The 14235-nt window shown below is 49.0% G+C and overlaps 1 protein-coding gene across 1 annotated transcript in view; it reads left to right on the top strand.

Annotated features, from left to right (window-relative positions):
- Nucleotides 1–720: 720 nt before the first annotated feature.
- The window catches only part of EPAS1 (endothelial PAS domain protein 1), an 88576-nt gene continuing 75061 nt past the window's right edge, over nt 721–14235 (top strand). Inside the window, exon 1 of the mRNA XM_047782145.1 lies at nt 721–1293. Coding sequence (XP_047638101.1) covers nt 1268–1293 — 26 coding nt within the window. The 5' untranslated portion in view covers nt 721–1267. The remainder of the gene's footprint in view (nt 1294–14235) is intronic.

Raw genomic sequence — 14235 nt, 5'->3', positions numbered from 1 at the left:
TGCAGGGGCAGCCCCAGCTCAATTTCATTGCAGTTTCTCCGGGAAACCAATAGGCACAGGTGATCCGTCTCCCTGCCTCTCCTTCCCGAAGGCAGAGCCAGCTGCGCTCTACCGAAAAAAAGAGCGCATCGCCCAGGCCGGAAGCGCAGCCGCTGGGGCCCTCGGAATTACACTCACGCTGCCCAAGGTGGGTACGCAGTGGGGCAAGGGACGCTGAAGCGCAGCACCGCAGAGCGGTTCTGCGAAGCGCGGGACATTCCGCGCTCGCGATCGTGCCCCGGTCCCAAGGGCAGGGCAGAGGTGGAAGGACATCCGCGCACAGGAGCACTCCCGCTCCCCGCAGCACTCCGGGAGACCGACTTCTTGCAGCTGCTTAGCCCCACTTAAGGTGCGCCTCCGTGGTGCGGAATCCCATCTAGCTCCCCGCCATCCAGCCATCCCATCGACCTCATAAACAACTTCTAGAACCGCAGAGGGCGGAGGCGGGGCGGGCGGGCAGAGGCCGAGCCGAGCGCGGGGGCAGGGGGCGGGCCGGGGTCAGGGCAGAGGCTGCGGCCGCGCCTCCCCATTGGCCAGGACACCGTGGGCTGCCCGGGCGCGCGGCGCGGGCGGGGCCGGCGGGGGCGGGGCCTGCTGGCGCGCGCCCGCCCCCACCCGCTGAGCCCGCGCCCCTCGCGCCCTCCCCGCCCCCCGCGCCGGCCGCCGGAGTTTTTAAAGTGGGCTGGCAGCCCCGCCAGCCCGACATTCGGGAGCGGCCCGCGGCACAGCTCCGGTGCGCGTCACCTCCAGCCCCAGGTTTCCTGAGGCGGCCGTACAATCCTCGGCAGTGTCCTGAGACTGTATGGTCATCTCAGCCTCCGCGCCCTCCCGGCCTCGGACTCTCCAACTCCCGTCGTTCGAGTCACTTCTTCTTCTTCTTCTTTTTTTTTTTTTCCGAAAACCCAGAAAAGTGACTCCTGACTCCTTTTCGAGAGAAAAGGGAACTCAGTCCTCGTCTTGCTGCCCTCTTTTTGCGTTTGACAGCCTCCTCCCACTTCTTTCCTGGACCCCGCCTCCCTGTGCAGGTTCCTCCCCGTCACCTTTCTCCACCCCCCTCCCCCGCACCTACCCTGCAGCCCGCAAACTTCCACCTGGCTGTGCGGGGAGCTCGGGACCTGCGAGCGCTTAGGATCTTTAACACCTGCGAGGGCCACAGCGAAGGCAGCAGCTGTAGCCGCTACTGGTCCTGTAGCCCAGGTGCTCCGCGTCTCAAAAGGCCACAGCGACGATGACAGCTGACAAGGAAAAGAAAAGGTAAACGGGCGTCGGAGCTGGTGGGTGGGCGGTGAGGGGCTAGATGGCGGGGCTGCTCTGGACCCGCGGCGACCGAGAACGGCTGGGAGAGGAGTGCAGAGAGGTCTTTGAGGCCGAGGGATCAGTTTGGAAGGTTTGGCGGGGAAAGCAGGTGCCCTGTCTAGAGACCCCAGGCTGCGGCCTCGCGGTGAAGAGTTCTGTGGCCCGAAGGAGTGAGGAATATGTGCGTGCAAAGAGACCAGGAGGCTGATGGGGATGGCCCTAGAGTTCGGTGGTGCCCCCTGGCTACCTTCCGAAATTCACGCTCCCCCAAACCCACCCCCGCACCAAACTCCCAGTGCCAACCTGTTGAAATGTTTCTTGGTCGATTCGGCTTAGGTCAACTTTTGACTTTCTTAAGACCCGCAGACGGGGCAACATCCACTCCTCTCTTTTCTTTGGGACCCTTGGGGTCTTTCCAGTTGATCTCGGCCCGAACAGTGACCCCAAACTGGCCAGGGGCAGGTAGCGGAGCGCGACTCTGGACGCGCCCTTGCACCCCTACCCACTCCAGGGCTCCAGATCTCGCAGAAGCTTGGAGAAGCCCTTTTCTGAGCCCGCATCTTGACTCCGCGGGAGAGTGGGTAGTGGGCCGGGCTGCCCAGAGGAGGCAGTGTCTTGGTGTGCTGGGAGGGGATGGAGACACCTGGCGCTCCCCGCAGGACCCAATGATGTCTCTCTCCCAAGAGGACAGAGAAGGGCAGCCACGATCTGCCCGCCTGCCCTCTCTAGCTTCTGGGCACTGGATGAGAGGCAATCCAGGCCAACTCTCACTGCCCTGCCGCCCTCTCCTGGCGAGGGGGAGAGCGCACGGCGTGGCGCACAGGCGTGAAAACTGCCTCACCTCCCGAAACCGTGCCCGGCTTGCCGCCTGGTCCTCCTCCCTTCCCAGCCTACACTCATCCTGCCCCAGCAGAATTGGATTTTTCAGCCCTGATTTCGACGGAGGCTTGGCGGGGCTAGGGTGCGGGGAAGGGGAATCCAACGCGCGGCGGGTTGAAGGACCTGAGCCTCTCTAGGTCAACGGCTGGGCGATCATGGGGTGGTGCGGGGATCGGGGGATCCGGCCTCGAAGGGCGGGGGTAACTGGACTGGAGCCTGGGAGCCCGAAGAGTTCATTGCTTGGGTTGATTTGCTCTTGTTCCGACTTCCACTGCGGGACCAGAGCCAGAAGCCGTGTATCCTCTAGTCGAAAGCGGCTGTTCCCACCTCGGGGCACCGATAAGAATTTGATAAAGGGGAGCGAATCGCGCCCGTTCTGGCGGAGCGCCCGGGCCCTTCACTCCGGATCGCTGGGGGGAGGGGATTGAGCCCAGCTTCGGGTTCGCGGCCGCAGCTCCCCCTTCCGCGTCACGGTGGCGCCCCCAGGCCTGAGATGGGTGAGGGAGCCTGGCCCCGGCCGCTCTGGACCCTGAGACAGGAGCCGGCTCACAGCCCCCGCGGCCTCCCCTTCGAGCAGCCCTGGAGTCCTGGGTCTTTGCAGGGCATTGATGCAGGGAAGAGACTAAGATTCCAAAACAGTTTGTAAAACCAATATTGCCTGCCAGTAACAATGACTGAACAATCAAAAAGCAAAGTTAGAGTCAGCTCCTCTGCGCGCGCGCTGGGCTCCGGAGCCACAGAGGGAACTTATTGTACATTTTACAACTGTGATGCCTATCGGTAAATGTTGCAATCTCAGAGGTGGAGCCTGATGGTTATCTTGACAGATGTGTGAAGTGTCAGCTTCTCCAGCGCGGCTCAGCGCTGGGTCCTGTGCTATTATGCATATTAATCGTCGCAAGAAACTTGGGAGCAGGGAAACATTATTTCGACACACTGTAGCGCCTCTTTCGTTAGAGATAGAGGAAACCAGAATCAGAGCAGGAAAAAAAATGGGTAATCAAACTCCGAATTATTTGCAAGAGTGGCAGGTTTAAGAACCACTGTGGGGGTTGCCTAGGGACTGCCTAGGAGGCCAGAGCCAGCAGCCCCGCATGTCGCTGTCTGTGACTTGCCTTGATTTCTATGTCGCAAACTGCCGGGGCAAACAGTGTGTCTCTCGCCATCTAGAGCCCCATGAAAGATTGTCCAATTCCTGATGGGCCAATTGTTTTGAGATATATTTACTTTTCTAGTCTGGCTCCATTTGCTGGGGGCAGACTCCTTGCAGGACCATGGTGTAATTAAATATGTGAAACTAGTGCATTGAAAGTTGGTGTATCATGTCAGTGGTGGTCCTTCGCTTTGCCAGAGTACTTCACAAGTTCTGTGTGACACCTGCCATGGAGGCATTTATATTAGGACTCTTCCTATAGGTTCTTAGGTTGTGATTCTTCTGGTTTCAGCAGAGCCATTTTTGCCCCGAAATTCAAGATACATGGGACATTTATTTGCAACATTCTTTCCAACAACAGCCTTTCAAGAAGTGGGCAGGATTATTTTGTTCCAGAACGTTCATGCGTCGATGGAGATGTTAATGTTTAATAATAAAGAGTTTGCTTGCTAAACATTGGCTGGGCCAGCTGGCCTGGATAGAAAGTTTCAATGAGTGCTTTTTAGTGGTAGCGGGCATTCCTAGTGGCATCACAGATGGCCAGAAGCTGAAGCTTGTTAAGACTGCTGTACCTTTCTGCACTCATCTGTCTGGAGGGAAGTGAAGATTTCATTAATTAAGGGTCTTGGTTCTGTGAAGAGCTAGAAAGTGTCTGGGTGACTTGCTTCCTAATAAAACAATTTCTGAGTCCCTTCCCTGGGGGGAGAAAAGAGTCTGAAAGTTCTTAGGGACCTGGAGCTCCGTAGAGTGGTTTGGGAAAGTAAATGAGATCTTTGGATAATCAGGGATCAAAGTCCATTCCCAAAGCCAGACCCAGCTCAGAGCACCTTTCTAGAAGGCTTCTATTGCTTAGCATAGAGCCTTTGGTGGAAGGATGATCAGAGATGCCTGGAGCAGAAATTTTGTATCTCTTCTTCCCCCTGCCAGCTGGATGAATGTAATTCTTCCTCTGCTAAACTGAAATCAAAGTTCACATTTTTTTTAGTTCTGAAGGCAAAAATATTGCTGGACAGTGTTTCTCCATCTAATTAGATTTTCTATAACTATTCCTTCAGCATTTGATACCTGTTTCCAGTTATGTTACCAGGATGCAGGTATAATAAGGAATTGATGTAACACACTATGGGTCCAGGTAAATAAACTTTAATTCATACAGCTTTGTGAAGTTCAAAAGAATGCTGTGCCTAGTTTTTTTCAGTGTTGCTGATGGGATGCTTACAGTTATTTTGTAAGAGACCATGAAAATCATCTAGTCAAATGTTTCTCTTTCTGCATGAGGAAATCGAGGCTCAGAGAGGTTAAGTGTTGTCTCTAATAATAAGAAGAGTTAGTGAAGGTAAGAATCAGAACCCAGGTTCATTTAAACCAAGTGTGCATTTCCTTATTATTGACAAAACAGTATCCCCAGCCTTGAAATGCTGCTAGATGGTGAGGATGATTTCCAAAGGATTTGAGTGCCCTCCCTTCACCCACTCCAAACCACTGAACCTTGTGGAAAAGAGATTTGCTTTTCTGGATTATTATTTTAAAAACTTTAGGCTGCAAAAAAGGAAGGAGGGTTGATGCCGGTCCCAGTGTGTATAAACTTTAGGAAGTATGAATTCATTGTTTTAGCATTCTCCCTTTATTTCATTTAGAAAAAATTTACTTATAGGTGCACCTCGTTAAATAAAGCCTGTTCCCCAGTGGTGCAGATTGCTTTGTGAAGTATAGAACTCCCTGTCAGCAGAGACATTCAGGCAGCTATTAGATTGGTTCCTATACTGAAGAAGTTGGCATTTTCACTAGGAGTGAGCCATGAGACTCCAACTGTTTAATTCACTTTAAATGTAAATCAATCAGTCTGTCCTGTCCCTCTGTCTGTCTCTGTCTCTCTGTGTGTGTGTGTGTATGTGTGTGTGTGTGTATGTGTGTAGGAGAGAATCCTCAACTTTCTAGGCATTTCTTAGTGCTCCAGGATTTTTAGCCCAGTACATTTGAAAATATTTGCTCTTATTAATTATCTCAAGATTCAGGCGTTCCACTTCTCAGGAAATCTTTTCAGTAGTATTCGCTTTTGGGGGGTATTTTCCTCAGTTCTCTCCCATGCCAATAGGAATTTTCCTTTTTATTTTAACCTAGTGTAATCTTCCCTTTCGCTTCTGGTATGACCATCACTGAGAGTTCATAACAGGTAGGACTTTTGCCCACACTGTAAAGTTAGCAGTGTTTGATTGCAAGGTCCCCAGTACATTTTACCCCCCTCTTCCCCAGTACCAATATCTACTCTCATGATGAAAACCAGCTCTGCTATTCACACCATGCTATAAACCAATAAGACAACAAATGCATATTGAATGCCTGCTCCCTCTCTGGATAAGATGCTGGAGAGGCACTAAGGAAAAAGGGATGTAGTCCTTGTCTTCAAGTTGCTAGTTTGATCGAGGGGGTGGGGAGGACACTTGAGGAAGCGTAACTAAAAATATGGGTAGCAGGCAGCCTACCTGTGACTTTTCTGTTGAGAACAAATCTTTTGAAGCTAAAGAGAAGACATTCTTAATGGCATTGTAGGCAATAACCGCAAACACAAGTATTGGAAAGTACTATGTGTGTTTAGCAGAATGGATTCTTAGTTTTCCCTGGAGTCACACAGGGTAGGCCCTGATCACTAGCCTGAAGACTGGCTCTGAGGGAAGGTCATATGGGGAGTAGTCAGGGTAATGAGAGTAGTGGAAAGTGGAGGGTTCGAGAGTATGCCCTGTCATGTTCTTCTGCACTACAGACAGAAAGGCCCCCGGGGTTGAATGTTTGCTGTTCTTTGCACATTGCTTTGGGTGAGGGGCATGGAGGGAGGCGTCTAGTAGGGTCTTGAAGTGATAGGGACAGAGATTCAGGTCCCACCTAGGATAATAGTGGAGGGGAGGCAGCTGTGATTCCAGGAAGACCAAGAAGGGAGAGGAAGCATCATAATCTGGGCTTTGTGAATGGGCTTCCGAGGGCTGTGAGCTTCTGAAGTTGGCTCATAATGTGGTATTAGGCATGAAGGCATTTCTTCCCCCAGAGGAAGTCTGTTTAGCTCTAATGGCCTTTCAAAAGTTCTGGGATCTGAAAAAGGCCAGCCCTTGCTCTTGGATGTCTGATTCGGTGACTGCCTTACCTTCCAGTATCTTACTCTTCCAGCCTTAGAGAGGTCCTGTATTTTACTGCCAAGGTCTCTCCCGGTCGTGGAGATGGGGATGGAGGTTGGCATGTGCATCCGGTAAAGATTCTGTGGTGTAGCTTACCTGTACCCACCTGTCAGTCCACCCACATGTCTGCCCTCAGTAATGGGGGAAAGGGGAGCTGAGCTCCCTGCGCAGGCTTAGTTCTGGTGTGGTGTTGTTACTACTTCTTAAAATGGCCATGAAGTGTTATCCTCAACTTTTGCATCATCCTGAACCAGTTATCGTTGGTTCTCTTAGGCATTAGGAATGTATGTGTCTTTAATGGACGTTTTATCTGCTGTAGGACAAAACAAAAAACTCCAACACTTAATCTTATTTGTGTAGGCACCATCCTCAGAACTTTCCATGGGTGAACTTTTTTGAATCTTCATGACAACCTGTGAGATAAACCCTGTTATTGTCATCCCCATTTCACTGATGGAAAAGCTGAGGCATAGAAAGGTGAACTGCCAGAGGTCAAATAGGTAGTATGGGCGGGGCCAGGATTGGAATGGGGCAAAGTGTCTCCAGCTCCCTGTAGTCTTACCAGTGATCTACGCCGCCTTACCTTACCCGAGATTATCTATAAAGCATCTAATACCATGCCTGACCCATGGTAAGTACTTTAGAAATAATCACTACTTTTGTTGTTGTATTAGCGATTATTATAATTGCTTTTCTGTTTTGTGACTCTTCGCTTATGTTGAACCTAACACACAGACAAGGCTTGAAGATCTGAAGGGTGACTTAGAAGCTCTGGAAACTCTTTATTTTTCATGGATTTTCCTCTGCTCTGACAAGAGATGGTGCTCTGCTGCTCCCAAGAAGTTCAAAGCTTTCCACCTTCCACTCTTAACAGGTGGCAAGACTTCAATTATCACTCTAACCTTTGGACTCCATTGTGCAGAATAACCTGTTAGAAGCTCTTCCTCTGTGGCTTCTGAAGATCCATCTCCACGTCAAGATGCACAAGACTTCCTCTGGCTCTTTTGATCTTTTGAAATTCCAAGCACAGGAAGGAAAGAATGGATGGGGGAATAAAGAATAGCTATGACTGTTGCAATAATAATATGCTGCATTTTTATAGAGCCCTTTCTCTGATGAGCCCCAAGCTTTCACAGTCATCATACCATTGGCCTCTGCACTGTGAACCTAGAAGGGCTTCTTGAGTTTTCCCAGTGCTGTAAAACACAATTGCGTGAACATATTATAATAGGGGGAGAAACAAGCTATCTTGGCAGTTGCATTTCACCCTAGATATGGTGGCCATGCATGGCATGCCACTCACAGCATCTGTGATTTTAAAGTGGAGGTTGAGGAGGTCCCATTGTGGCTCCATGGGCTAAGAATCTGACTAGTATCTATGAGGATGCAGGTTCGATCCCTGGCCTTGCTCAGTGGGTTAAGGATCTAGCATTGCTGTGAGCTGCAGCGTAGGTTGCAGATGTGACTCAGATCTGGTGTTGCTGTGGCTGTGGCATAGCCTGGCAACTGCAGCTCCAATCTGACCCCTAGCCTGGGAATTTCCATATGACGAAGGTGCCGCCCTAAAAGAAAAATAAAGTAGAGGTCGAGTGCAGTTTATCACCAAGGGTCTGGTCCCACTCTTGAAGCCACAGAACTGATCTGCAAGTGTGAAGCCAAGAAGAATAACAGAGCCATGGGAACTCTCCGGAGCCAAGGGCACAGGTGTGGAATGGACCAGAATGTTATCTACTTCTAAGTGGTCCTGTTTTTTCCGAAGTCCTCAAGAATATAGGTTTGCCTGACTGCCTTCAACTGTTCCCAGGAACCACTTGTATATCAGCACGACTCTCATTATATGGCGTGACCATCCTAATCTTTTCGTGTTCCCAGAAGACACATTTCTTCCCCTTCACCTGGAAAAATTCTTCAGTTTTAGTTATAGGTAACTTCTAAGAGAGATAATGACTCGGGGAAGCAGTTCTTTGTCTTATGTGGACAGATATTTCAGAAAGAGTGCCTTGTCAGTAAGGAAAATGACCCCGTCAAAATATATATATTGACTTGTCATGCCACTGTCTGGCATTTTCCCAATTTTGCAAAGCCAAGGAAATAGATTATTAGAAATCTCTTCTTATATTCCTCCAGTGACTTCCTGCATCCCATCTCCACGGCACCCTCCAATGAAAAATATCAAACCTGAGAGGTTAGTGCAAGGAATCATAACAGATTTGATTTTATTGGGGGTGAGGTTGTGTAATAAAACACATAGGTGGGAAATGACTCCACCTTCCACACTCCTGATTGTGATGCTGGACGTTAACTAAGCCCCACTGCTGTGTTAGCTGCCCACAAATGCTGGAGGTACAGCCGATATGATAGTCTTTTTGGAGGTTCATCACTCTGTAACAGCCTCATTGACTCGTTTGGTCTTATTTTCAGTCTGAGTCTCCTGGCTCTTGGCCTTTAACTGTGGCGAGTGTGTGGTTCACTGTGAATAAAGGGGATACGTGGCCTCAACCTGAGACCATTCAGAAGCATTTTATAAACCCTTTAAAAATACATCAGTTAGGAGTTCCTGCTGTGGTTCAACAGAAACAAACCCAAATAACATCCATGAGGATTCGGGATCAATCCCTGGCCTCACTCAGTGGATTAAGGATCCAGCGTTGCCATGAGCTATGCTGTAGTCACAGACGTGGCTCAGATCCCGAGTTGCTGTGGCTGTGGCATAGGCCAGCAGCTGCAGCTCCAATTCGACCCCTAGCCTGGGAACTTCCATATGCCTCGGGTGCAGCCCTAAATCAAAAACACAAAATCAGTATTTTTTTTTTTATTGGTATTTGGGTTTTTTGTTGTTGTTGGTAACCATTGAAATCACTATGCTAGGTTTATAGTCGAAAAGATGTCTCTCTCTCTCTTGATGTTGCATATGTATTAACAAAAACATGTATTTTTCCCTTGATAACAGTTTTCCACATTGTTGCCCGTTTATATAAGACTACCTCTGGGTAGAAGGCAGAGGGAAGGAAGGATAACATTTTATACTAATTTTATATTTGGGCAATTGAGCTGGAGAAAGAAGCAAACCACACAGCCTGCAATGAAACCTAGAGCTGGACCCAGGTGTCCCCTCGGGCTTCTGTTACAAGGGAATGAAGGAGCACGAGCACAAAAAGGGTGACTCAAACTTCAATGCTAACTACACTCATTACGAATGAGTAATTGTAGCAAATATTTACAGGCCTTCTTCCTACCTTTACAACTTCCTGTTGCTGAAGCACTTTGGAGTATTGGGAAAGATTGTTCTGGAAAATACGTCATAGGCAGGCAGGAAAGAATGGCTTTAACTGCGCACACAGCATCGGTTGCTTGGCTCTGTTTATGAATTCCAAGTGGAAACAACAGAAAATTATGCTTGTGAGGGCCAGTTTGAAGATGGTCTTCAGAATTTCGAAACAAAATTTAAAAAGTCAATTCTGGATGGTCACATATATAAGGAAATGGGGCATGTGATGTTTTCACAGAATATTCTAGAAATAATAGGACTGTGCAAGTTAGTAAAGCCCAAGCTATTTGATAACCATTGTCTTATGAACATAAGACCTCGGGATGAAAATAGTAATCATACTTGAGCAAATCATGATCTACAAAATAGGCCATGTGGACAGTTCAGGGAGCTAGAAGAATATCATTCACTCTAAAGATTCCAGAATAAACCCAGATCATGCCCCTTTCCTTTGTGTTTGGTTTAAGAAGCACTCCAGTGAAATTGCTTGCTTCAGTGTCTATAAACCACTGTACCCTTGTGTTTCTCTCCTGTGTTACCAAGAGTTCTCAGATGCTATTTTAGAATGGCAGCCTTCACTCCAGCACTGGCTGAGGTTGATGAAGCTAATTTTGGTGCCCAGGGTAAAGAGAAAGAGCAGTCATCTGCAGAGCCGAAAGGGCTTTGTGGTGCCTGGGTTTGGAACAGCGTGGTCTTACTGGACACACCACATTTCACCTTTAGAACCTTTATTTGTGTGCTTGCACAACAAATGTTTATCTAGATATTGAGATAAGAAGAGTATGAAGGTCACGTTTCGCCGGTGACAAGGGAGCTTCTATAAATGTAACCATATCACCATGCAGCAGGAGTCTGACTTTCCTTCTCTACCAGGGATTTAGGAGAATTAACAGTAGGTGGGCACGGCAACCAGCTCCTTCACAGACATTGGGCTTTCCTGGCTTCACTCTGCATGTCCTGGTGCAGCTTAGATGCCCTCACATTTGCCAAGGCTTTTCAGGGTGGCCAGGAAGTCAGGGAAATCCTGGTCCACTGTGTGTGCCCCCACCCCGTGCTTTCTGGTGTTTGGTGGAAATTGGTGCCCCAAGCATTTCCCTGCTATCTCACTGACTGGGAAACAGCCTGGCTGCTAAAATAGTTTTTCTAGCCTCCCAGAACAGGTTTGCATGGTGCTGATAATGCCCTATTTTAGGCAGGGTTGCCATGTCCTTGGAGCACAGAGAGTCTCAGGTGGGAAAGGGGTTCCTTTTGTGGATTTGAGTGTTTCTCTGAAAGATATCCGGGGGTTAGCTAGACACACTCAGTACCTGAACGAAGATGTGGATCCATGGTCCAGTTTTCTTCCCAAGTGGGGAAGCCTACATAGCGGTGAGAGTTCATCTCACTGGCAATGAGAGACCCCACTCCAGCCCCCTCACCCCATTCACCATCACCCAACATGCCTCGTGAGCCCCAAATATGCCGGATCTCCTCGCTCTGCCCCAAGGGCTAGTTCACACCACGTCACAGGTCTCCTTCCCCCCTCTACCCCCTCACCCCAGTCCCTCCATCGTGGATGCTCTCCTGACTTCTCTTTCTACTCAGATAGCCCGCCCTTTCCTAGTGTGATCCTGAATCCACCAAGTCCCACACAACTTCCTAGCTCTTGGTTACATTTGCCAGAGAGCCTGCCTGATTCTTTTTCCTTGTTATCTAATGCTATTTTATGTATTCTTGCTTTTCCAGCAACACTGCATGTTGCTCAAGGGCAAGGATGTCTAATTTTCTGGTGTGCCTTGTAACACCTTGCATATTTTGAGTCCCTAAAATCATGTTTAATTTTTTAAAAATCATAGAGTTGCTTTGTTGATATCTCTTGGATCCCTTAGAAAGCCTGCCTCGTGGGCTCTGCTTTTCTTATTCACATAGATTTGAGCCCTTTATTCATTTTCCTTTAATAAAAGAAGAGAAAGGAAAGGGGAAGCAAACACAAGACCACAGGCAGGTCTGGTTAATGCATGATTTTACGTCAAATGCAAACATTAGGCTAGTACTGTGAATCAGTACTTCACTTCGAGAATGCCCAATACACCAAGGCAAGTACCGGCAAACAACAAAGTCCTCCAGGTTAAAGTTTAAAAAAGCCAGGCGGGAAAATGTGTGTAGGGAAGAAACTGCTCTCAGTTTAGAAATCATCTTCCCTGTGGAGCCTTCCTGATTTGTTGCACGTTGGTTACCCCTGCATGTTTATGGTCTTCAGTCTGTGTTTTATTACTGATATGCTTTTACCACTTGCTTTCCAGTGTGTGTGTGTGTGTGTGTGTGTGTGTGTGCGCGCGCTCATTCATGTCTGTCCCTGATCACCTCTTAGGTGGTGAGCCCTTCAGGAGCAGAAGCCTAGTTATCTTTTTCTGTTCTTTCCTCCCACAGCACCCAGAACAGAGGCTCACATTTGGTGCCCAGTAATTGTTTGCAGACTCAGTAATTCTGTGACTCATTCCAAGTCAGGAACTTTGGGCTTATTAGTGCAAAGGGCTGCAGATTTAGGGAGAAACCTTTGCCCAGATCAACTTGCCCATCCTCCTTCATGACCCATCACCCACCATGTATGTAGTGAAGCTTGTGGGGATACCGTCACCGCCAGTCATCACTGTGTGCAAACATTTCTGGGTTGCCCACCAAATAAATTCAGGTGCCATGCTACTACGTAGTGAGGTTACAAAAAGCCATTAGAAGGACCTTGCACTCAGGGGGCTTATAGTCTAGTTGGTGAGTCCAGGGATTGCTAAGGGATTTGTTTCAAATAGCACGAGATGGTTTATGTTAATGGTTGTCCTAGCCCCATCTTTATAATGCTGTTATCTTGTTAGAAAGCTAGAGCTAGCTCAGATAACACATTTGAGCAAACTGTGGAAGATTGATAGTAATTGAGTGTAAATAAGAGTAAATAGATCCTGTGTGTTGTGAATAGGTAGAAAAGGAAGTAATCAGCATAGATGAGAGGGAGGTTTAATGGAGGGACATTGAGATCTAGGTCTTGAAGATTAGATAGAAGTTGGATAGGCGGATGGGCATGGGACATTCTCGTGGCGGAGAGCAGCTGGAGTCAAATGCGGAGGTAGGAATAATCAGGGTGTGTGGGCCAGAGCTGGTGGGCGGGCTCCCTCCAGAGCTCCGTTAATGGATGGGAGATGGAGACCAGGCCCAGGCTGGTATTGGGAGGTCAGGGACAGTTCTTCTTAAGTCATGTTGTGCAGGACTTTTAGGGCTGCCTTGGGGTCACAGGAGCAGAACCTGCTTCTCTTGGGAATTTTAGAACCTAAGGGAGCTGCTCAGGGTACCTCTGTTATCTTCCAACAAGAGATGAAACCTGGCTGTGGTGTGAGCAGCAGTGGGCGGTTGGCGAGTGCCATGGTTGTCCTTCATAAGAATGACCTCAAAGGCGAAGAATGTCCCCCTGCATCCCTTAGGAAGTCAGTAATCTGCAAATGTGCCCAGATTGCTGTGGAATATATTTCTTCTGTACCACTTCTGAGGGTAATACATGCCTCCCGGCACCCAGAGTGGGGGCACTGGGAGGGGACAGCTTACTATATTCTAAAGTATCTTCATCAGGCTCCGTGGAGGGGTGTGGTGCCCTTGTTCTGTGTTCTCATTTTGATGGTAAAGCCTCTGTCCCCTTCGTAATTTGAGAGGGACTTTCACTCTATCCCCTCTTGCCCTTGGTCATTGCAGAGTCTAGGTTTTTCAATCTTTAGAAAGATAGAACAGGCCCTTCAATGCTCTACTCTTTGTAGGGAGAGAGACAGCCATGCTTTTTGTCAGTGTTTACTGGTCCCTGGTAACTGCATTCCCTGCACAGAGCTGCAGCTCAGCTGTTCCCTGACCTTCTCCTCTCGCGTGTGTGGCTGCACATTCCCTAAAGCCTGAACTCTGGAGTTCTTGGACAGATGAAGCCAGAGAAAAGAGGAGCCATCTTTCCAGGGCCCCCCTGGGTAGGGAAGCTAGGGCCCTTCCCTCCCCCAGCAGGCATAACCTTTCTCCTGGAGGTATTTAAAAGCGCTTGAGGTCATGGCTGGACACTTGTGAGCAGGGCCTTGGCCAGAGATCCCAAACCCCTGGAGCAGTTCCCACACCGGGGACCAGCAAAGGCCAAGCAAGTCACTTGAGCACACCCTGTCCAATGGTACTTCGAGGGAGGCTGCTGCTTCTGAAAGCTCTTGGCTTGGAATTTAATCTCATTGTGACAACTGCAGGACTCATCTTTTCTTCCTTTCCCAACCCCTCAGGGATCAGTACCTGGTTGTCGAGCTGGGAAATGGCTCCCCATCCCAAGGAGGATTGCATTGTTCATTGGTTTGCTCACATCGAGATAGATGCCCGCTCTGTGCCGGCTGCTGAACCTTGGGCCTGAGCCCAGCAAGGGCCCGCTGGAGCCAGGTGGATGGACCCTT

Source organism: Phacochoerus africanus, chromosome 5, assembly GCF_016906955.1.
Source record: "Phacochoerus africanus isolate WHEZ1 chromosome 5, ROS_Pafr_v1, whole genome shotgun sequence".
Classification (NCBI taxonomy): domain Eukaryota; kingdom Metazoa; phylum Chordata; class Mammalia; order Artiodactyla; family Suidae; genus Phacochoerus; species Phacochoerus africanus.
The sequence above is the reverse complement of the archived record's forward strand: the minus strand, read 5'-3'. Positions and strand labels throughout refer to the sequence as shown.